This window comes from Bos mutus, chromosome 22 (genome assembly GCF_027580195.1).
Source record: "Bos mutus isolate GX-2022 chromosome 22, NWIPB_WYAK_1.1, whole genome shotgun sequence".
NCBI classification, from domain to species: domain Eukaryota; kingdom Metazoa; phylum Chordata; class Mammalia; order Artiodactyla; family Bovidae; genus Bos; species Bos mutus.
The window spans coordinates 38,026,519-38,049,909 of NC_091638.1; the positions used below are offsets into that span (position 1 = coordinate 38,026,519).

At 41.3% G+C, this 23,391-nt stretch overlaps 1 protein-coding gene across 1 annotated transcript; it reads right to left on the reverse strand.

Moving 5' to 3' along the window:
• Positions 1-292: 292 nt before the first annotated feature.
• SNTN (sentan, cilia apical structure protein) lies at positions 293-15,045 on the reverse strand. Its single transcript, XM_005892899.3, has 4 exons — positions 14,896-15,045; positions 13,117-13,151; positions 5,152-5,291; positions 293-697 (listed from the first exon to the last, which is right to left on the reverse strand). The coding sequence occupies exons 1-4, from the start codon at positions 15,003-15,005 to the stop codon at positions 539-541; spliced, it is 444 nt and encodes a 147-aa protein (XP_005892961.2). The 5' UTR covers positions 15,006-15,045; the 3' UTR covers positions 293-538.
• Between the last annotated feature and the right edge of the window lie 8,346 nt (positions 15,046-23,391).

Below are 23,391 nucleotides of genomic sequence, written 5' to 3' on the forward strand. Positions count from 1 at the left end.
TCTGACCTTTGATCCCAAGTCACGTGATAACAACTCTTTCAGCAACCTGTAGCCCTTATCACAATTATAATTATACTGTATAAGAAATTGATTGATAAAATGTTCACAGTCTGTCTCCTCTGCTAAGACTCTGGTAGGCATGTCTGAGGGCAGAGATTGGCTGATTCATTACTTTGTCCTTAGCAATACCATCAAGTAGAAGCTCAATACACATTGTTTGATGGATGAATGAGTGAGGGGTTCAATGACTATAAGGAAGTGCTCTAAGACACTACTGACACAACAGAAGCAATGCAATATTTGGTGGTATCAAACCTATTATATTATAAAGCATCAGAGATTATATCATGTTATTTAAACATTCCTGAAGAGTGTGCATAGATTTCTGTAGTGACAAGGGGTCTGAATATTAGCAATCAGACCCACCCTAGGCAACCCCAGGTGCACGATCAATTGATCAAAAATAAAATGAAAACATTTTAAATCATTTAACATTGTATTTTGCCATTAATCTGCCTAACTATTTATTTAAAGCTGATTATTGTGTAATTTTTACACTCCATATATTTTGGAGCAAATCTGACATTATAGTGACGCTTAACAGTAAGACCATGAAATCCTCAAAATCCAGCTTATTTTCTGTGTGTTCGTCAAGTTCAGAAAGGAGGTCTTTGTACCTTGCTTTGGTTTCTTGTCCCTGTAAGAATGAAAAGTAAAAAGCCTAATTCATTGTGCTGCCTTGGTTTTATAGATAATAAGCAATAGTAAACATGTTATTAACATGTCAAGTTGCTACCAGCCCTACTAGTCAAGCAATGTGTTACATCTTTTCATGGGTTATCTGAGTGCTCACAGTGACCTTATTGAATACACATTATTTTCCCACTCTACAGTGGAAGGCCAGAGACTCAGTGAGAATAAAGTAATTTGCCCCAAACTTCCCTGGTGGCTCAGATGGTAATAGAATCTGCCTGCAACACAGGAGACCTAGGTTCAATCCCTGTGTCAGGAAGATCCCTGGAGAAGTGAATGGCTATCCACTACAGTATTCTTGCCTGGAGAAATTCATGGATGAACAGCCTGGCAGGCTGCAGTCCATGGGGTCATGAAGAGTCAGACATGACTGAGCAACTAACACCACATCATCACAGATAGCTATGAGCGTGGAACCAGGATTCATTGCATTGGCTACCTGATTCTGGAGTCCTCACTCAACCGCTAAGCTATACTGCTGCTACTGCTAAGTTGCTTCAGTCGTGTCCGACTCTGTGTGACCCCATAAACGGCAGCCCACCCAGGCTCCGCCGTCCCTGGGATTTTCCAGGCAAGATACACTGGAGTGGGTTGTCATTTCCTTCTCCAAAGCTATACTGCTGCTGCTAAGTTGCTTCAGTCATGTCCGACTCTGTGTGACCCCATAGATGGCAGCCCACCAGGCTCCCCTGTCCCTGGGATTCTCCAAGCAAGAACACTGGAGTGGGTTGCCATTTCCTTCTCCAACCAAAGCTATACTACCTCTCTACAAATACAGTTACTGTTATGCTTTCTGATTTTCAAATTACAATCCCTTTGTCATTGGAGGTATCCACTATGTGATCTACAGAGTTTGATTATCCAGAAAAATGGAGTAAAATATGCTAAAAGAAAGTATGTGCTTTGAAAGATTGTTTAGCACTTAGCTTGATCATAAATCAAACCAAAGTTCATCAAACCTCAGAAAGAGATTGAAGGAAAACCTGTGAAAAGCACATAAATGGAGAAACTTTTCAGTTCCAAGCTCAGCTTGTGAATTATCTTCCCAAGTGGCATAAAAAAACATTAAGGTCATTTGATCCACTGCATTTAGTTTAACCCCAAACCCTCATCCATGTGCTGGCTGTAAAAAAGGTCATTGCAGCATGACTAAGGCACTTCAGGAGTGATGATACATTCCTCTCACAGGCTTAAGACCTTTCATGTTTTCTAGGCTGCTCCTCAAGAGGTGACACTTGCCAGTGAAGGTGGAAGGACCTATGTCTGCCTCCCTCAGAGCAAGCAGCCCTTGACAAGTGTGAAGCACACTGTTTGCCCCCAGGTCAGAGATTGCTGGAGGTCTATCTCCTCTCTTTTTGCTGTGCATTTTAAGAGCACGGAGCTGATGAGGTCCAGTCTTTTTGGGCTTGACCTGCCATCTTGCTTTTGGATCTTCTTAGCAGTGCATTTAGGTGCTCAGTTTTATTATCTCTGACTGACTATAGGGGGATAAATAAGATCCCCCAAATTATGTTTAGGTTTATGAGGAAGGACATGTTCCTTTCAGACCCTGGACTCAGCCAGAAGGTCTAGCTCAGTTTCCCAGAGAACCCTGCGTGAGGATTTAGGAGGAAGCCCAGTTGGTTACGGAGACTCTTACACTCACTGTACGTGCCTTTGGCACTCTCGCAGGGCAGAGCAGGGAAGGTGGTCCAAGACAGCATTCTGCCATGACGATGCGTGTCTGGCAGTAGGACTGCTCAGTGGGACCACTGAGACTGAGGCGGGTAGGGCTGAGCAATCCCCTCAAGTCCCTGAAATACGTCTCTACTCTCTTCTGGAGGAGAGGGCGGGATTGCCCTGTATCTGGCTTAGTCTGCTGCTAGAGAGCCCCGAATCGGCTGCCTTTCCTGGGTTTAGTCTACACTGAGGGGCACGAGGCTGAGATGTCTTTCCTGGCAACTTTGGTTTTAATTCTTTTCCTCTGATGTTCTCAGAGAGATAGTGGATCACATCAGGATGAGACTCATCCACTAGGTCCTCATTCTCACACTTGTCAAAAGCTCACTGAGGACTTGCCAAGTACATGCAGTGCTCTTTTTCTCTCTGAGATTTGTCATTTTTTTTTTGGCCTCTGATGCAAACTGATGATATAGGATTTTCTCTCCCACCCTCTCTGTAAAGATTCCTCAGAATCTTGAATCTCTTGTCAAATATTATCTGATGTTTCTGGCTGAAAAAAAAAATAGCTTTAAAAAAATTATTGCAAAAACAATACGTATTTAATATTGGACATACAGAAAAAAAAAAACAGAAGAATGTAAAAATAACCCTTTACCCTATTACCTAAAGATAGCTAACTATTATTAACATTTCTTTTCAGTCATTTTTCTGTGTCTCACACGGTAGTCTCTGTCTCTCTCTTTCACACACACACACATGCACAAGCTCTTTTTTTACTTTATTGTGGAACAATGACAAATACAACCGTATATATTTAAAGTGTACAATGTGATGATTTGATACATATGCATTGTGGAATGATTACCAGCATCAAGATAATTAACACATCTATTACCTCGCACAGAATTAACGTGTGTGTATGTGTGTGGTGACAATGCTTAAGACTTACTCTCAGAGACTCTCAAGTATGCAGTACCTCATTACTAACTAGAGTCATCACGCTGTGGGTTAGAGCTTCAGAACTTATTCTTCTTATAGCTGGAAATGTGTACCCTTTGACCTAAATCACCCCTTTCCCCCAGCTCCTGGCAACCACCATTATATTCACTGTTTCTATGAAACAGGCTTTTTAAAAATTCACTTCTTTGTGGAATAAAAAAACAAAAAAACAAAAAACACTTCACACATGCTCTTTGGAAATAATCCTAGGAAGCTGTGCCTTTGACCCAGACTCCCCAGTGAATGGCACCTTATGTAACTATAGTATGCTAAAACCATACACATATTTATATTTTAAAGGAACTATAATATTTCTCTTTTATGTATTTCAGAATACACATAGAACCTGAGAGACTGTTTCCTTTTAAGTTTTTTCTCTCTCTGCCTGCCATTAAATGCTGGTGGTTTAGGTTCAGCATGAGGCCCTCTTTTCTTCCTACCTATTGTCCCAAGGCTACAATTTTCTGAAGTTTGAACACGTACTGCTGGTAGAATATAACGTGATTTTAGGTGATGTGAAAATAAATATTAGATAAGAATGTACAGTCATCTATGTTTTTTACTATCTTCCATTTACACTCACTAAATTTACATTTAGAACAGTGATCAAGTTCCTTTATAAAATAATTTTAAGTAGAGTGTTAACTTAAAAACTTCTAAGTAAATTTTAATACAGGCTATAGGTAGATACAGCAAAAACCTTGAAGATAGGGGACTTTCCTGGTGGTCCAGGGGCTAAGACTCCACACTCACAATGCAGAGGGCCTGGACTCAATCTCTGGTCAGGAAACTAGATCCCACATGCTGCTACTAAGACCTGGTACAGCCAAATAAATAAAGAACTACTTTTTAAAAAAAGTACTGAAGATAGCATCAAGTGACTGAGGTTTGAGAAAGATGCCTCTAGAGCATTTAGGTCCCTCCCTCTGGTCACTCGCTTAATCCAGATCTCTCTATTCTGACCATTCTGCTCACATATCCTATTGCTGTCTGAATTTATCAACTTTAAAGTTTCAAGGACACCTTAAGCTTGACACAAGCTGACAGAACTCATCACCTGCCCCCACCTCCCACCCCACCTCCAATCTGATTCTTCTCCAGTCTTTCTCTTCTCTGAAAACGGATCCACCACCCATTTCTTCCCACAGTCAGAACTGACATATCATTATTTGCTCCCTCCTGTTCTTCAACGGTCACAGCAGATCCTGTTCATTCCACCTTCCAAAGGCCCCTTATACTTGCCACCTTAGCCCAAACCAACGTCTTCTTGTATTTGCATTCCTTCCCCACAGTTCCTCTCTTCTTTGCCTCACTCCCCACCCTCATGGAGTCTCATCTCCTACTGCAGCTGGTGTAATTTCTTCCTCGGGAATTAAGAAACCATCCCTGGCTTCCTCCTGCCCACAGGCTATGCCTCTGTAAGACACGGCTTCTTACCACCTGCCTGGCTTCCTCCCTCACTGCTTTTACTTCCCTCCCGCTTTTCACTAATACTTATTGGACCTCAAATGTCTCTGACATGCTTTACATCAGATTCCCTACTTGGAATGCCACCACTCCCCACCAGCCCTCACCCCTAGATCACTCTTAATCTCATTTTTCAGATCACAACTATACCTTAATTTTCCAGGAGGTCTTTTTTTGACCACCAAGCCCAAAATAGTCCCTCTGTTTTACTCTTTCATGCCAGCTGTTATGGTGTGGCTCACATTTCTTGGTGCCTGTTAATTGTCTTACCTCTGTGAAATTCTTAAACTGGGTTTGCAGCAGATTTTTGGCAGTAGCTTTTCCGAGTTTACCATCAGGGTCAGAAGAGTTTCTGAAAACCAGAGCGGTGGTGGCGATGGCTTTTTCCAGATCTGAGCCCTTGCGTAGAGCTGTGAGAGAAGAAATGTACAACCGTGTAGCCTAGGTTAGAATTGACCCTCCCAGCCATCAGGTTCCTCCTTCCAGGGGAACCTGGGGAACAGCGCTGGAAGGTGTGTGTCAATGTGATCCTGACCTTTGGCTTTTTGCCACCTATCTGAGGGTGGAACACATCCAGTGTTTGATCCTGGACCTTTAAACAATGGAAAACCAAAGTCCCTTCAGTAGCAAATAAAATTAGTAGAATCAGGATGAGATTTAGCCCCTGCTTGCCATATGACCTTGGGAAAACACCTGACCTCTCTAAGCCTTGGTTTTCTGATGTGTGATTTCATTTAGTCAACAAATATTTACAGAGCACCTACTATGTGCTTGGCTCAGTCCCTGGCATTAAGACACTTCACTGAGTAAGACAAAGTCCTTCTCTTGTGGAGTTTATATTCTGTGTCAGAGCATCACACAGGCCAGTGTGGTAAAGGAGAATGACATCCAGGACAAGTCCTCTGATGTCACGATAGATGAGGGATCTCTTTGAATCACGGCCTCAGTCACAGTGATCTTCCCAGCTGGCTTCTCTGGTTTAAAGTGTGCTGCTAACTCAGTCCTTTCCAGTGGGGAACACACAGTGACACCTGAGAACTACTCAAGGTTCACTGAAGAAAACTCTTAGCCTCTCTGTTCCCTCAGCCCTCGGTACATCCTCTATTATAGAACTTCTGCCACTTTATACTTACTGCATGTTTGATCATCTTTCTCTCAAACTGAAATGCAAGCTCCTGAGGCCACAGATCACATTTTTTAAAAATCACTATACTCCCAGTGACCAGCAAAAATGCCTGCTATGTAGTTGTTGCTCAGTCGCTAAGTCATGTTCGACTCTTTGTAATCCCATGGACTGCAGCACGCCAGGCTTCCCCATCCTTCACTATCTCTCAGAGTTTGCTCAAACTCCATTGCATTGGTGATGCCATCCAACAATCTCATCCTCTGTTGCCCCCTCCTCCTCCTGCCTTCAATCTTTCCTAGCATCATTGTCTTTTCCAATGGGTCGGCTCTTCGCATCAGGTGGCCAAAGTATTGGAGCTTCAGCTTCAGCATCAGTTCAGTTCAGTTCAGTCGCTCAGTCATGTCTGACTCTTTGCAACCCCATGGAATGTAGCACACCAGGCCTCCCTGTCCATCACCAACTCCTGGAGTTTACTCAAACTCATGTCCATCGAGTCAGTGATACCATCCAACCATCTCATCCTCTGTCATTCCCTTCTCCTTCTGCCCTCAATCTTTCCCAGCATCAAGGTCTTTTCAAATAAGTCAGTTCTTCGAATCAGGTGGCCAAAGTATTGGAGTTTCAGCTTCAGCATCGGTCCTTCCAATTAATATCCTTTATATATTTTTATATTTCTTTAGGATTGACTGGTTTGATCTTGTTACAGTCCAAGGGACTCTCAAAAGTCTTCTCTGCAGGTGCCATTAAACACTGTTGAATGAATGAACAGGAAGAAATGAAGAGAAAAACAAAATCCAATAGCTTTCTGCCCAGGTAATGTGCAACAATTGTGGATTCAAAGAAAGATGATCAGTCTGAACACTGACTTCTGTATGGAGCACTTACTGTGTTCCTGGTAATTTCTGAGCTGCTCAGACACAATCAGAAGTGGCCTCTGCCCTCATTGATCTCATAATCTAGTGGGAGAAGAAACAGTAATCAAGAGGATAATGGATGCATACATATGGGTTTGCTTTATATATATATTTTTTGATAATTGTTTCTCTATATACACATATATGATGCGCATTTACAACACATGATGTATGAGGCAAAGAAGGTAAAAAGACAGAAAAAAATGAAAATGACAGAGTGGATCTGGGAGAAAAAGTACTGATATATATAGGTGGTCTTGGAGGCATCTCTAGGTAGATTATTATTTAAGCTAAGACTAATATGAGAGGAAGGACCTGTCAATAAAGGGTGGAATGGATCAGCCTGAGATAAGGGTGGTGTTCAGAGTCCAGGCTCAGGAAGCCCCATATGTGAAGGCTCAGGTCAGGAGTATGGCACACTGGAGGAGCTGAAAGAACAGTTGTGACTGGAGTCTAGAAGCTGAAAGTGTTTGATTAGAAAAGTGGGTAGGGGCTAGACCATGCTGAACTCCTAGGTGATGGAAAGGAATCAGGATTTTCTTCAATGGTTAAAGAGAAGGCATTGAAAATTTTAGGTTTTTTTTTTTTTTCCGGTTAAAGTTAAATGGAAGGACAACAGTTAAGAGGAATGGGTGTAGGGAAAGCGTGTGTGGACCTTCTCAGTTTTTACTGTATCTCTGAACAGAACTCAGACCAAATGGTGAGGCTACAATTTCTGTCCATAAACATCTGCCAAAGCATTCTAAATCAAGGTGTTGGCCTCAACTGCAGAATATCTTGGATATTTACAGTTTTTGGCTATTATAAATAAAGCTTGTAAGAATATTTGTATGCAAGTTTCTATATAGATATGATTTCTACTTCCTTGGAAAAAATGCCCAAGAATACAATTGCTGGGTTATACAATAGGCCCATTTCTTGTTTTTAAGAACCATAAACTGTTTTCCATAGTGGCTATACCATTTTACAGGCCAATGGGCTTCCCTGGTAGCTCAGATGGTAAAGAATCCACCTGCAATGTTGGGAGACCTGGCCTTGATCCCTGGGTTGGGAAGATCCCCTGGAGAATCCCCATGGACAGAGGAGTCTGGTGGTCTATATATAACGCATGTGGTCACAAAGAGTCAGACAAAACGGAGCGACTGAGCACACACACAGCAGTGTATGAGAGATCCAGCTTTCCTTTATCTTGGCCAGCATTCAGGGTTGTCACTATTTACTATTTTAGCCATGCTGATATGTGCATAGTGACATCTCACTGTGGTTTTAAATTGTATTTCCTAATGGCTAATGATGCTGAACATCTTTTCATGTGCTTATTTGCCATCTGTATATCTTCCTCAGTGAAACATTTATCTGTTCAGATCTGTTCATGGATTTTACTCACTTTCTAAATGAATTAAAACCTTTTTTTTTGAGGTTGGAGAGTTTTAAATGTTTCAGGACACAAGTCTTTTTTAGGATATGTGATATGCAAATATTTTCTCCCTGTCATTATATTGTTTTTATTCTCCAATGGAGTCTTTTGTGAAGAAGTTTTTTCATTTTTATCAAGACAAATTTATCAATTTTTCCTCTTATGAAAGATTTTTGCCCTAGGTATAATTAAACAGTGTATAATTTTGTGTTCTACGTTTAAATCCATGATCCATGTTCAGTTAATTTGTGTGTAAGATATGAGACTTGGGTAGCGGTGTATTTTTGTAACCTGTGGATGACCAATTGTTTCAGTACCAACTCTTAAATTAAAACTCTATCCTTACTTTGTTGAATTATTTTTGCATTTTGGTCGACAATCAGTTGAGCATATTAGCGTGAGTCAATTTCTAGGTCCCTTATTCTGTTTCACTTAACTATGTATTTATTCCTCTGTCAGCCTCATACTATTTTGATTCCTGTAGCTATCTTGTAAGCCTTGACACTGAAGATTCCTCCCACTGTCTTCTCTTCCAAAATTATTTTGGCTATTTTAGGGCTTTCTCTTTTTCACATAAAGTTTAGAATAAGCTTATCTGTTTTCTAAAAAACCTGAATATTGTGGTATTTCATTGAACTTAGAGAGCAACTTGGGGAGAACTGATGTCTTCATGTGGTTGACACTTCCAACCCATGAACACAGTATGTCTTTCCATTCATTATACCATTTTATAGATGAAGACAGGATCTGATCTTGCTGAGGATACACGACCAAGTGACAGGGCTTGGATCTGATTTCATGTTGAAAACATAAGCTTCGTGAAGACAGGGATGTTTTGCCTGTGGAATCTTCAGCACTCAGAGAAGTGCCTAGCATACAGGAAGTGCTTCACAAATATTTATTCAATAAATGTCTGTGGAATCTGTATCCTCAGCCTCTTCTGCCTTGATTTCCTCTTTGGCTTCTGATCCTCAGTCTCATTCTGACCTACGGCTTCTGTCTGCTCATCCAGTGGCTGGCCCTTCATCTAGCCTACTATTCCAGCCTCAGAAAGTTCTCTGTGTCTTTGGGCTCTATGTTGAGCTCGTTCTCCTCCTATCCTTATTCACCTCTTCCCTTCACTTCTGCCACATCTTGAAACCCGTATTTAAAACTCAGATTGTCCTCAGTTACCCAAGATTTTCCTGCTCATCAACACACAAAGGAGATGGCATATTTCTTGTAGCTCATGTCTGCATTTCCTCAGCAGAGGTGTATGTGTTTGAGTGGGTGGGGAGCTGGATGATGGTAACCTTGAATTTAAGTGGCTAAAAAATAAACTCTGTGTATAAATAGTCTTATTTTTAACAAACAAATTGTTTAGAGGAAATATCTGAATTCCTTAAGAGGTAAATATCCCTTCTGTAATTTTTGCCAGTTGAGTTTTTTATTAATAACTCATAATAACTAGAGAGGGCTTTAAAACGAGCTGTTCTACTGGGTCTGAGACTTCCCAGGGGACACAATAACCTCTTCCTCTCCTGAATGTGCCCTTCTGGCAGGCAGTGGGTGAATTTCCAAGCTGTGAGTGAGCTTGAAAATAATGATGGGCACTTTTCTTGTTTACTATGTGCCAGATGTCTTTCTAACATAATCTTACTTAATGCTTTGTAAGCCAGAAAGGTAGGTGCTATTTGCGTCTCAATTTTGCTTATTGGACACTGACACATGGAGAGATTAAGAATCTAAGGTCACACTGCTCAGGAGTGGCAGGGGCAAGATTTCAAAGTCTGTCTGCCTTCAAAGGCCACAGAAAGATCTGCCAGTTTGGAATAAGTCCTTCTAAGAGCATCGCCACAGAGAGTGTGGAAACCAGACACTTCCCAATCCTCTGATGAAGTTCAGGTCTGCCTGCATTTGAGAGGGAGACTCCATCTGGAGTAGCCCACTTCTTTCCCTTCTCCTCCATTCTTTTAAACACAGCATGGATTTCCCCCTAACTGCAAAATAACATATGCTTGTGGTAAAAACAGAACAAGAAAAACATTAAAAATAAAAGATAACAAGGCGCTCCAGTTATCCTACCAATACTGGTGATACTTTGCAAGGCGTTCTGGTTTCCTGTTTTTATGGTTGAGTTCTTTCCTTAGTAATACTCAGCATGTTGCCTCCTGATTCCTGTCCTGTCTGCCTCACGGAGTTGTGAGCGAATATGTGAAAGCATATTGTGAAGGGTGAAGTGCTATTCAAAATGCAAAGGCTCGACGTTTGTTTTTTAGCGTCTTTTATCAGCTCTTGCCTTTGGAGTGGAGGTGGTGGAGAGGGTGTTAAACCAGGCACGCATGTCCATCTCTCCGGTTAGTTTCTATCTCACTTTTTACCCTTTAATGATACTAATCTGCCCATAGTTTCTTATAACCCTATCTTTCCAACAAGTTCTTACTGCCAGGCTCTGTTCTAGTTCTGGGGAGAGAGGAGTAAGCAATATTAAAAGAACAATCCTGGAGTTTGAGTTCTGAAGGACAATAGTAATGAATGATTATGAATTCCATGCTCTATACGCCAGCCACTCCTTTATGGGACCTATATGATTTGACTCATTTAATCTTTACATCTGTCCATCCTCTCAGGTGGCCCCAGTATCATCTCTGCTTTATACATGTGGAAACTGAAGCACAGAGAGGTTAAGCAGCTTGCTCAGGTCACACAGCAGTCTGGCCCCTCACCATGATGCATACAGTCTCTAGACGTTGTTTTCCAGGCAGTGTATTCTCAAACCCTGGAATTGGGCTACATGCCCCTCCTTTGCGCTCTACTTCCCTAAACATAAACTTGTCTGAACCCTCACATTGAAACACTCTGTTCATCGGTCTCAATTTCCTTCTACATCAGTGCTGTCCAAAAGACATATAATACAAGCCCCAATTATAATTAAAAATTTTCTAAGTAGCTGCATTAGAAACATTACAATAGAACAGATAAAATTAGTTTTAAAATATATTATTTAACCCAATATGTCAAAATATAACTTCAGCCTGTGATCAACATGAACAAAGTATTCAGATGTTACACTTTTTTCCCTACTAAGTCTCTTACATCTGATATGTATTTTACACTTATAGCACACTTCTATTCAAACTAATTGCATTGCAAGTGTCCCATATCCAGGTGGCTAGTGGGTATCATATTGGACAGTGCAGCTTTAGAGTATATGTTCCCTGAGGGCAGTCATTGCATCTTATTTATCTTTGCATTCATTCCCAGGCCCTAGCATGTTGTAGGCCTTAGCACATGTGTGCTGGACTGAACTGACTTGAACTTGAGAACCATCCCTGCCTCTTTAGCCTCAGCTGCTCTGGAATGTGGAACCCTAAACATGAAATATTTCATTTAGTGAGTTCCTGATATTTTAGTGTAGTAGAAACACAACTCTCATTTCTACAAGGGGTCAGAATGACCTTAGTTTAGAACTCCTACTATTATTTTGCAAATGAAGAAGATCTACAGGAGAAAAGTGGCTTGTTTAAGTTTGCATCAGTTGTATATGGGAGAACCAAAAACTGATCTCTGTTCTTTTCTTGCCAGATCAATAGTTTTCCCAATACTCAAGCACTTCTCAAATTTTCGCCTCTAAATCTATTTTGGATGCTAGAGGCAAATATGTGTTCAACTGTCATTCCATCTACCTCCCCCAAAAGGTCAAGGGCATAAGTAGCAGGAAGAGAAAATGTGGATTGGTGCTGACTTCTATTCCATGATCTAGCCCTGTCTTATTTCCCCGAATAAAACTTAAAATTACCAATGAATAAAACAAATTCTGGCAAGATGAACCCTATTTATCCTGTGTTTTCTTAAAGCATGAGAATAAATGTGACCCAATGGTCTAATGTAAGGAGTCTGATACTAGGAATGATGTGTGTGTATGTGTGTGTATGTGTGTGAGTGTGTGTTGGAGGGCAGTGTGGATGATAGAATTATGATCCCCCCTCAATCTCCCAGAGCGGGTTGTTATGTGAGAAATGTCAAGTACATTCATCATGTCATGGACATGATATTTTGTCACTGACAATTATCAAAGTGCCTGAAGTTGTGAAACAGAAATCATGGATAACTTGTGCTACAATGGTGTAAAAACAATATTTTTGTCAAGATGAAGATTTATTTAAATAAAAATATTAAGTGTCTCCTTTGGAAAAATAGAACAGCCATCTAAGAGGGAAAATAACTACAATATAGTGGGATCCAGCTGTATTTGTTATTCTGTAAACAAGCCACATGTTTTGGAATAAGATAATGATCCAACTCTATGAATGCATCTTTTCTTTCATTGTTATTTCCATGACAATATTGTTCTCTCTAAAGATAGTTTACCGATAAAGTGAAATTCTAAAGGCAAATGTTTACACCTCAGGAGTTTGGCACACTATATTTTGCTCAATCAACAGAGGCAGTTGGGGATTGACTTTGTCCTGAGTACCACTGAACATTCATGCATCAGAGGCTGATGGTCTTGCTCTGGACACACTGCGGACGCCACCTATGGAGGGCCATGTGGCCACGTGGGATGAACACTAAATTAGGAGTCAGGGATCCATGTACCTATTATAGCTCAGCCTTTAAATTTGGGTGAGTTAATTCCTGTCACTGGACCTCAGTTCCCAAATGTTTAAAAAGGACATTATAAATGTTTCATGCTTTATCTGTAAGTTTTCTTATATCACTGCCCTATTATTTTTAACCCTTGGCATGCTCTCTTGGTAGAGAAGCAACACATACATCTCCATCACCCCAGGCCTTACCTTTTATTGAAGCCAGCTGTTTGGATATTGAAATGCTGCCAACAAAACAAAAGAAACATAATGATTCAGGGAGTTTGGGTATTGATATCAGCATCAAAAGTAAGGTAATACAATGATTTAAAGATTATTTTCAGTAAATTTGCACTGAATATTCTGACGAAGCACCTGCCTGTCTTTCAAAATCCTTTCTCCCCTGTCACATGGTTAAGAAGTACTTGGCGATGGCTGGCCTACATAGCCTAGTCTTTTGTGTAGTCTTGTAAACATGTGAGCAAATGCCCTCTGATGGAAAAAGAGAACTGACCACCTTCTATTCAGGCTCTTCTGTGCCCTTTCCTGTTTCTAGCCAATTAACACAGAAATTATCAGGCGCACCTTGGAAGCCTCATCTTGAAGCCACATCAGCCTGGGGCCCTACATGGTGGCATGGAGTAAAACTGCCACAGACTTGGAATCCCTACTCTGAACAGTCACATGAAAAAGAAAAAAATATATATAACTTCTTTTCTGTAAAACTTAAGGGTTTGAAAGGAATTTGGCAGTAAGTAGTCAAGAGACTGTGACCCTTGGGGCCTCAATTTTCTGACTTATAAAGTTAGGAAGCTGGACTCTAATATCCTGGAATTTTTATGGTCTTCTCTACGAGATACTCTTCTTTTTTTTATAATTTATTTTACTGTGGAGAATTTTTAAAGTCTTTATTGAATTGGTTATAATATCATTTCTATTTTATGTTTTGGTTTTTTGGGCCACAAGACTTGTGGGCTTTTAGCCCCCTGAGCACGGGTCAAACTGGCACCCCCTGCATTGAAAGGCAAAGTCTCAACCACTGGACCACTAGAGAAGACCCTCCAAGATTTTCTACTCTTGATTTTCTAAAAACTCTGCACCATCATTATCCCCTTCATAAGATATGTGACCTTCATTCTATGTATACTTTGTACAACATACACTTGCAATATGGCTCGTGTTGTTATTATTTTTTTTTTTGTCAAGATCTCCTCCATAAGTCTGTGCTGCTGCTGCTGCTGCTGCTAAGTCGCTTCAGTTATGTCCGACCTTATGCGACCCCATAGATGGCAGCCCACCAGGCTCCCCCGTCCCTGGGATTCTCCAGGCAAGAATACTGGAGTGGGTTGCCATTTCCTCCTCCAATGCGTGAAAGTGAAAAGTGAAAGTGAAGTCGCTCAGTCGTGTCTGACTCTTAGCGACCCCATGGACTGCAGCCCACCAGGCTCCTCCGTCCATGGGGTTTTCCAGGCAAGAGTACTGGAGTAGGGTGCCATTGCCTTCTGAGGCCCTTGAAAACAAGAGTTCTGCAGATTCTCCATATCTTCTACCCTTGGCCCTGTGGAATACCTAGCACCTATTAAGTGTTCAAAATTTTTTTCAACCAAAGTGGGTTCCCTAAGGGAATTACATAAGGAAGATATTTTTTCATTTATTACCCATAATTCTATATATTTGAATGATCTGAAATCATTTCCTTCTCTCATGGATACTTGAAACAATATGTCATACAGCAAAATCATTACCAGTTTTGATTTACGAATGTTTTCCAAGAGGCAATCAAAGACATGTGTTAATTTTATCACCTTTTCAGTTTGCAATCAACACTGCAAATTTGTTCTCTTTAATTTTCCAACTCAATTTACAGATGTATTGAAGTGGGTAATAAGCACCACGCTTGCACGATCTTGGCTACCACATCATGGACATAACTCTTTGGAAATATACCTGCAAGCCTAAGTGAAACTCAATAAAGCAGAGTCAACTGACCTTTTGGGCATGTTCTTAGATGCTAAAGTAGATGATAGGGCTGCAGGAGGATTGGGCTCCCCTTCCAAGCGGAGTGCTTGGTCCTGAGTACTGTGCACGCAGCCACACATACTCTGGTCTCCTGTTGTGTGTTGGCCCTTCCTAAGCAACAGTTGCTTGGCCACTGTCGCCAGTGTCATTCACTCCATGACAACTAAACAGTGGCTCCTGTAGAAGAGCTGTATTCTATTGTTTATTTGTTGACAGACATTAAACCATGCATGCAGTCAACAAATATTTGAGTGCCTGCAGTGGGCCAGCCACCCTGCAAGGTCCTGGGGACCCAATAATGAGAAAATTCAGACATGGATCTTGATCTCAGGGAGCTTAGTGGGAAAGACTGATATTAACCAGGTAACACACAAGAAGTCACACATATGACATTACTGTGCATCTGGGATTCTGTGAGATTGGCATCAGTCAGGAAAGTCAGGGAGGCAGCCCTGAGGAATTGATGGTTGATGCCAAGTAGGAGTGAGGAGGAGGACATGGTAACTCACTCCAGTATTTTGGCCTGGAGAATCCCCATAGACAGAGTTGGACACGACTGAGCGACTAAGTACAGCACAAGTAGGAGTGAAGTAGGTGAAAGGGCAGGGGATCCGCGCTATAGACAGACGGGGGAGCCTGTGCTAAACCCATTGGCAGGAACCATGGTGGTGATCCGGAAGGACTGAACAAATGCCACAGTGGCTGTACCAAAGAAGCTGACAGGGAGAGAGGCTCCAGGTAAGGATGAAGAGAAGGCATGGTTGCTAGATTACATAGGAAGTGACAGATTACGGTAGGGAATTTTCACCTTATGTCAAGAGACTAGGAAACCTTTTGTGAGCTTTAAGCAAAGAAGCTGATAAATTTAGATTTACATTTTGGACACATCATTCTGGCTTCATTGTGCATAATGGTTTAGAGAAACGAACAAAGTCAATTCAGGAAGCTCAGTAGGAAGGCTATTTCACTTGTGTTAGCTTAGAGCTCCTTCTGTAAAAGCTGGGGGATGTCAACTCAGTCAAATGAATCTGGGTCAGGGAAGACATGACCAGCAATTACTGAGATCACTGGTAAGTTGATGGGTGAGAGGAGTTAGATCTCAAAAGAGGCTAAGAATAGTCATTATTACGGCTTCCACTTGGCTCCAGGGACACTGCTGTCATTACTGCATCACTAGTCACTGCTCCACCATATGGCCATGCCACTCACTCACTGCCTGTTTCTCGTTATGGTTTTTTTTTTCTCTCTTGTTCCTCTGCTGCTGCTGCTGCTGCTAAGTTGCTTCAGTCATGTCTGACTCTGTGCGACCCCATAGACAGCAGCCCACCAGGCTTCCCCGTCCCTGGGATTCTCCAAGCAAGAACACTGGAGTGGGTTGCCATTTCCTTCTCCAGTGCATGAAAGTGAAAAGTGAAAGTGAAGTTGCTCAGTCGTGTCCAACTCTTTGCAACCCCATGGACTGCAGCTCCGTCTGTGGGATTTTCCAGGCAAGAGTATTGGAGTGGGGTGCCATTGCCTTCTCCGCTTGTTCCCTCTACCTCTTGACTAATTTCCTTAGCATTTTTCAATTAAAGAGCGGAGGGAGAGAGAGTTTGATTGGCTTCCCTGATTACTGCTGCCCATGCTGGTCAGAGTTTTAATGCCAGCCTGCTCCATTGGTTGTCAGTTAACCTATGCAATTAGCTCCATTGGTTTAGGTGATGACCCCACGCCAGCTTCACTGCCCACATTAAAACAGACAGCTGGTTTCCTCAGCAGAGAGCTCTGAGAAGGTTTCTGAGAATCTGGATTTGTAGCACACACGCTGGAAGATTCTGACGTGGACTGTATTGGAGAACTGTTGGCAGTGGTTTAGAAAGAGACTCTAGAACAGTTTGAATTCCGACTCTGCCACTTACCAGCTGTGTTACCTGGGATACGATCTTTCAGATGGCTAAGTCTATCTCCTCATTTGTAAAATAATACTTACCTTCTGGACAGAGCAGTGTCTGATACATGAGGAACAATCCATAAATAATAGTCACAGAGAAGATGGCATGAAGATGATGTGTCATCATGGTCCTGGCAGGACCAGAGACACCCATGAAGGGATGCCTTGGTTAGGAAGATAAACATGGGTATCGAGGCACCCAGAGACTAGAAACAACGGGAGGCTTACCACACTTATCTTACAGGGGCAAAGAGAGGAACACAGGATGATGGAGCCGAGGCAGAGCCAGAATCCTGGAGCAGGGGCCATTGGACAGAATGCTTGGTTGAAGGGAGGCAGCCATGGCTGCAAATCAGGCAAAGCAGGGAGAGAACGGGGAAGAAATATTCCGCCCCCCGCCCCCCCCCGCCCCCCCCACTCCACTCTCTCATCTCCAGCCTCTGTCTCCCAGTGACCAAACCAATCAGGAAACCAGTAGGAAGGAAGCCTGGAAGGTGGAGTCTGAGGAATTAGCTTCCTGGGAGCAGAGAGAAGGGCAGAGACTGGAATAGGAGGGAAGGGCAAATGAATGGGCAAGAAGCATGATGACAATGACCATGGTAATGGTGCTGATGGGGGCCAAATACTGGGAATCAGGCTTATTGATAACTTTCTTCTTGGGACTGAATCAAACTTAGGATTCTCAAAACGAACAAAACATAGCAGTATCTACAGACAGTTCAGGTGATAAGATACCTTCTTTCCTTGACTCGAATCTCACAATATCGTGGAGCATTTAGGCTATTTGCACATAGTGTCAAAACATCTGGAGAAAAAAAACATTTACAAAACTTCCCATGGCCAGTTGGACCCTCTGACATACAAGGATGGCATTTGAGTGTGTGGAAGTAGGTACAGCTCGAAGAAAGGAAAAGTGTGGCTGGTAAGCAGGAGTTTGACAAACGACTCCATGAGGACTTAATGAGTGGCGCACCAGACCACCTGCCTGATGGCTATGGCCACGGGGCTCAGCGGCTGGGTCAGCAGATCAGCAGTTTATAAATGGTGCTGATGTTTGGTAAACTCCCTGAGTGAGAAAAAATGTAATCACAGGAGAGTGTTGTTTTTTTTGTTTTTTTAAACCAGGTTTGCTCTCACACTTTGTTCCATTCTCCTGTTCCTTATTGAGCCCCAATTAAATAGGAAGTCATGGAAGTCAGGTTCTAAGACATTTGCCTTGGATGGTTCAGCTTATGGTCTTTTCAGGGGGTCACTTCTTCACTGGGGGCTCTGGAAGTTCAGCAACTCCAGGGATTACATTCTGTGGAGTTTCAGAACCTCTTGGAGCACACACATTTTTTATTCAGGTGTGCGTTTTCCTGGCTGAACGGGCTGCTAGAGTCCCTGAGTCTCATAATCACTGTAAAAGTCATGACAATAAGCAAATGCCCCAGGGTGGTCATTGCTGTTGCCGTTTTGAAAAGAACCCAAAGCCTCACTCCAGGAAGAGCAGTGTGTGGGACCTTAATTTCTCACTTAGTTAATGTGACTGTTAAAATTTGTGTAGTGAGTAACTGGTATTGCCTTAAGTGTGTGATAAATACATTTTTTATCCTCAATCACCGTTAGGAATAGGAATTGTCATCATTTATAAGTGACAGAATTGAAGCTTAGAGGGGTTAAATGACTTGTCCAAAATCCTCTGGTTAATAAATGGATGGGCTTAGATTCAAACTTAAGGCAGGAGGGTTTCAATCTTGATGTTCTTTTTATTATATCATGTTGCCTCTCACTGTATTATTTCATCATTAATGTTAGAGCTGCAGATCTTATTTCCTGAGCTGACACCCAACTCTCTATAAATCCTATAAGACATATTACCAGAATTTTCTAGCACATATTAGCTTCTTTCTCTCTGTATCCCCAAAGCTCAGTTTACCTCTATTCAAATGTCTCTAATGGTCTTTGTAATTAGTTGATGTTTCTCCTCCTCACTAAATGCATCTCTTAGAACGTTCTTTGGCAGATTATGGCTTGCATTGTGCAGTGCCTTACATGGATGAGGAGATCAGGGCTTGCTGAGAGCACACAGCTAATAAGAACTGGAATCATGCTCCCCATCACGCTTCCCTGGACAGGGACTATGTCTTAATTATCTTTGTATCTACCTCTCAGGGTCTAGTATCGTGTTCAGGAAATGTTTATGAAATTGGACATCTCTTGATGACTGTGTGACCCAGAATCTGGAATGTGATGTCTGCTGGGGAAAGCAGCAGTACCAGGTATCTGGTACTGGGAGGTCCACAGTGTTACTTGCTCCCTCCTTGCTTCATTCTCAGGAACCTGAGAATCAAATGAAATCCCCAGGGAGAGGGTGTCAAGCCCACTGAAAGAAAAAGTGACAAAGACAGAGTGTGTTTTGCACTTAGGCAAATTAGGCCCTTAAAAATGATTCATCAGTGTATATCACAATGTGTCCAACTGATGAGTATCTGGGTTGTTTCCAGTCTTGGACCATTATAAATAAAGCTGCCATAAACATTTTTATAAGAGTATTTTTGTGCACATACACTCTCATTCCTCCAGGTATATGAGTGGAATTCCTAGTCATAGGGTAGATTATGTTTAATTTTCTTAGAAACTACCCAATACTTTTCCAAAGAAATTGTTTCCTTTTATACTTCCACCACCAAGAGTTTTGGTTTTTCTACATCCTCAACAACACCTGGCATAGCCAGTCTTTTTAAAATTTATTTCTTTCGCAACTTTCAATTTGCATTTCCTTGATGACTAATAATACTGAGTGCTTACTGGCTACTGGGTTTTCTTCTTTGGAATACTACTCATTAATAAAAAGAGAACAAACTACAAATATGCACAAGAACCACATACTGAATAAAGAAGCAAGACACAAAAAGAACATATATGCTGTAGGATTCCATTTGTATGACGCTCAAGAACAAGAAAAACAAATCTATGGTGACAGAAGTTAAAATATATGCGTGGGGGAGTGGGAGGCACAAACTAATGGCAGTAAGACTGGCTCAAGGATGTGCTGTACAACAGGGGGAATATAGCCGAGATTTTGTAATAACTATAAATGTAAAGTGGCCTTTAAAAATTATACAAAATTAACTATAATAATTATAATAATTAATACTATATTATTATAACATAATAATTAATTACTACAATAATATAATGATTAATAAATAATAATTAATATTATTAAATATTTATTATTTAAAAATTATTTAAATTTATTATTTAAAAATTTATTAAATAAATAATATAATAATTAAATGGTAATTAATGATTAAATGGTAATTATAATTAAAATTATACAAAAATATAAAAGTTAAAAAATAGATAACTGTTTATTTAAAACATAAAATAGTGGCTATCCTCTGAAAGGGACAGTGATTGTGAAATAGCTTGAGGGGACTTTCAGGGATAATGAAATTATTTAATATCTTGATCTGGGAGGGAGTCACCTGGCTGTATACATAAATAAAATTCTACTCTAATAACGTTCATTAAAATGTTTGGTAAATGAGTTATTCGAGAAAGATGAAGTTCAGGAGACTTGGATTGCCTCTGTTTGCAGCCACTATTGAGAAAGGCATTGATGGTACTCTTTATTCACACACCACTGCGGTCCCCCCAGCTAAGGGAACATTGGCATTGAGTGCTGGTGCTCAGCTCTTATCTTCGAGCACTGTCACTTCTCCCACTAGGCAAGAATACTTTCATTCTTAAGAACTTACTCCTTCAACTAAATGTGTCATCAATTCTGTTAGTAAAGATGCTCCTTTCCTTTTCAATAGGAACTTGATGGGAATAATTTAGTTTACTGAGTTCTTCTTCAATTTTGTTGTCACAAACTCTGTTAAATAAACTACAGAGTTAGGCCCCGGGCACTGGGATAACAGATATTGATTTTTTTTCAAGGCCTAATCCAATTCTGTTATTCTATAGCTAGCTCTGTTCTTTTTTCTGCAGTAAAAGGAGACCAGCAACTTACTTTCTTTCCTGCTGAGACAGTGTGTTATGTAACCAGGCAATAGCAATCTAACTTTGAGATGGAAAAATCATTGCAGCCTTTGACACCCTCCTTTTTCTTGGTTGAATTTGCCAAGCTGGTACAAAAAAACTGAGAGACCTACTTCTATAGCCAGATCTTCTTTTGTTAGCCATAATTATAGACAAGAAACACAGGTGGTTCTGCTATTAATTTTACATTCCATCTCTGTACTCTATCATTTAATGAGTCTTTACTATGTTGTTGATATGGTGCAAGGTACATTTTTATTTATTTTAAAATTTAATCTATCTCACTTATTTCTTTAAAAAATGTTACTGCAGTATAGCTGCTCTACAATGTTGTGCTAGTTTTTGATGTACAGCAAAGTGAATTAGCTGTGTATACATATATCCCCTCTTTTTTTGGATTTCCTTCCCATTTAGTCACCACAGAGCACTGAGTAGAGTCTCCTGTGCTCTACAGTAGGTTCTCATTAGTTATCTACGGAGGTATGTTTTTATTTTATAAAATTATGGTAAAATGCACTAACATAAAATTCACCATGTTAATAATTTACAACGTACAGTTTAGTGGCACTAAGCGTATTTACATTCTTATGCAACCGGCACCACCATCCATCTCCAGAACTCTTTTCATCTTGCAACATGAAACTCTCCCCCTTGAGCAATAACTGCCCACTCCCCCTTTCCCTCACTGTAAGTATATACCACCTCTCATTTACCCATCCACCCACCAGTGGATGCTTGAGGGGCTTCTCCCTTTCGGCTGTTGTGAATAATGCTGCTTTGAATATGGTGTACAAATACATGCCTGAATCCTCGTTTTCAACTGTTTAGGGATTTATAACCAGGAGGGAAATTGCTGGGGCACATGGTAATCCCATGTTCAGTTCTTTGAGAAGCCACCAAACTCTTTCTGAGGAAATACCATACTGGTTTTCACAACAGCCGCACCATTTTACGTTTTTACCAACAGTGCACAAGCGTTTCTATTGTCCACATCATTGCCAATACTTTCTTTTCTCCTCCCTCCCCACATTTTTTTTTGATAGTAGTCATTTTAATGGAGTTTATCTCATTGTGGTTTCAGTTTGCATTTCCTTAAGTACGTGATGTTAAATGCCTTTTCATGTGTCTATTGGGCATTTGCATATTTTCTTAGAAGTATTTATTCTAGTTCTTTGCTTAATTTTAAGTCGGGTGGTTGTTGTCTTTCTCTCTCTCTCTCTTTTTGCATTGTAGGAAAGCTGTGTATATACTCATATCTTCATAATAATATGGAATAGAAGTGTCATTAACTTACCTTTATAACTAAGCACCGTGCAATACACACAGAAAAATTAACTTGCAATTCATTCCCCAAATATTTACTGAGCCCTAAAGGTTTGTCTAGTCAAGGCTATGGTTTTTCCTGTGGTCATGTATGGATGTGAGAGTTGGACTGTGAAGAAGGCTGAGCGCCGAAGAATTGATGCTTTTGAACTGTGGTGTTGGAGAAGACTCTTGAGAGTCCCTTGGACTGCAAGGAGATCCAACCAGTCCATTCTGAAGGAGATCAGCCCTGGGATTTCTTTGGAAGGAATGATGCTAAAGCTGAAACTCCAGTACTTTGGCCGCCTCATGCGAAGAGTTGACTCATTGGAAAAGACTGATGCTGGGAGGGATTGGGGGCAGGAGGAGAAGGGGACGACAGAAGATGAGATGGCTGGATGGCATCACCAACTCGATGGATGTGAGTCTGAGTGAACTCCAGGAGTTGGTGATGGACAGGGAGGCCTGGCGTGCTGCGATTCATGGGGTCGCAAAGAGTCGGACAAGACTGAGCGACTGATCTGATCTGTTAGTCTGACACTATTAAAAGTAATGAAGACACAAGAGTGAAAAAACATAACAAAGAGCCCTGCCCTCCTAACAGCACACATTCTAGTAGGGAAACACACAATAAATAAGATAAAAATGTCAAATACAGAATACATGATGTTTAGAGAGCTTCCTTTAACTCTTTTTCAAAGCCGATCTGCTGGCAACAAATTCTCTTAGTAGGCAAGGGGAGGGCGCCTCAGGACTACCAGGTGAGGCACAAGCCCAGGGTTCCTACACTGTCTCAACCAGCACCACGGCAGGTAAGAGGAGTTATTACAGCCTGTGGAGGATCAAGGTCCTGGCCTACTCCTCAGCGTCCTCTGACATCCCCTGATGCGGTGGTTGGGGACCCTCATTACAGCCTGGAGAGGGAGTGAGTCTAAGGTCATCACTTGATCTTTGTTGGTGTGGGTGTGAGTGGGGCATAGTTGTAATGGTGCCTGGCTGCAGAATAATAGTTATCTTCTAAATGTTTTCTGTTGGGCTAGGCTGTCTTTTCCCTGTCCCTTTGTGTATAGAGAGGGTAAGCTTTAGTTGGGGCTCTTATTATCTGTGCCCTTGGTGTTTTGGGTGGGTGGCACCTAGCGTGGGATATATGAGGGAAAAAGAAACCCTAGGGAATTCGGTGGCTTGTGGTTTGTGTCCTGAAG

Bases quoted from the DNA above. Each gene is read 5' to 3' on its own strand.
- SNTN (XM_005892899.3), bottom strand. From the start codon at position 15,005: ATGTGTGGCTGCGTGCACAGTACTCAGGACCAAGCACTCCGCTTGGAA. The intron at 13,152-14,895 runs GTCAGTTGACTC...TTTTGTTGGCAG, and splicing joins TCTAAGAACATGCCCAAAAG to CATTTCAATATCCAAACAGC. The intron at 5,292-13,116 runs GTAAGGCCTGGG...CTTCTCTCACAG, and splicing joins ACAGCTGGCTTCAATAAAAG to CTCTACGCAAGGGCTCAGAT.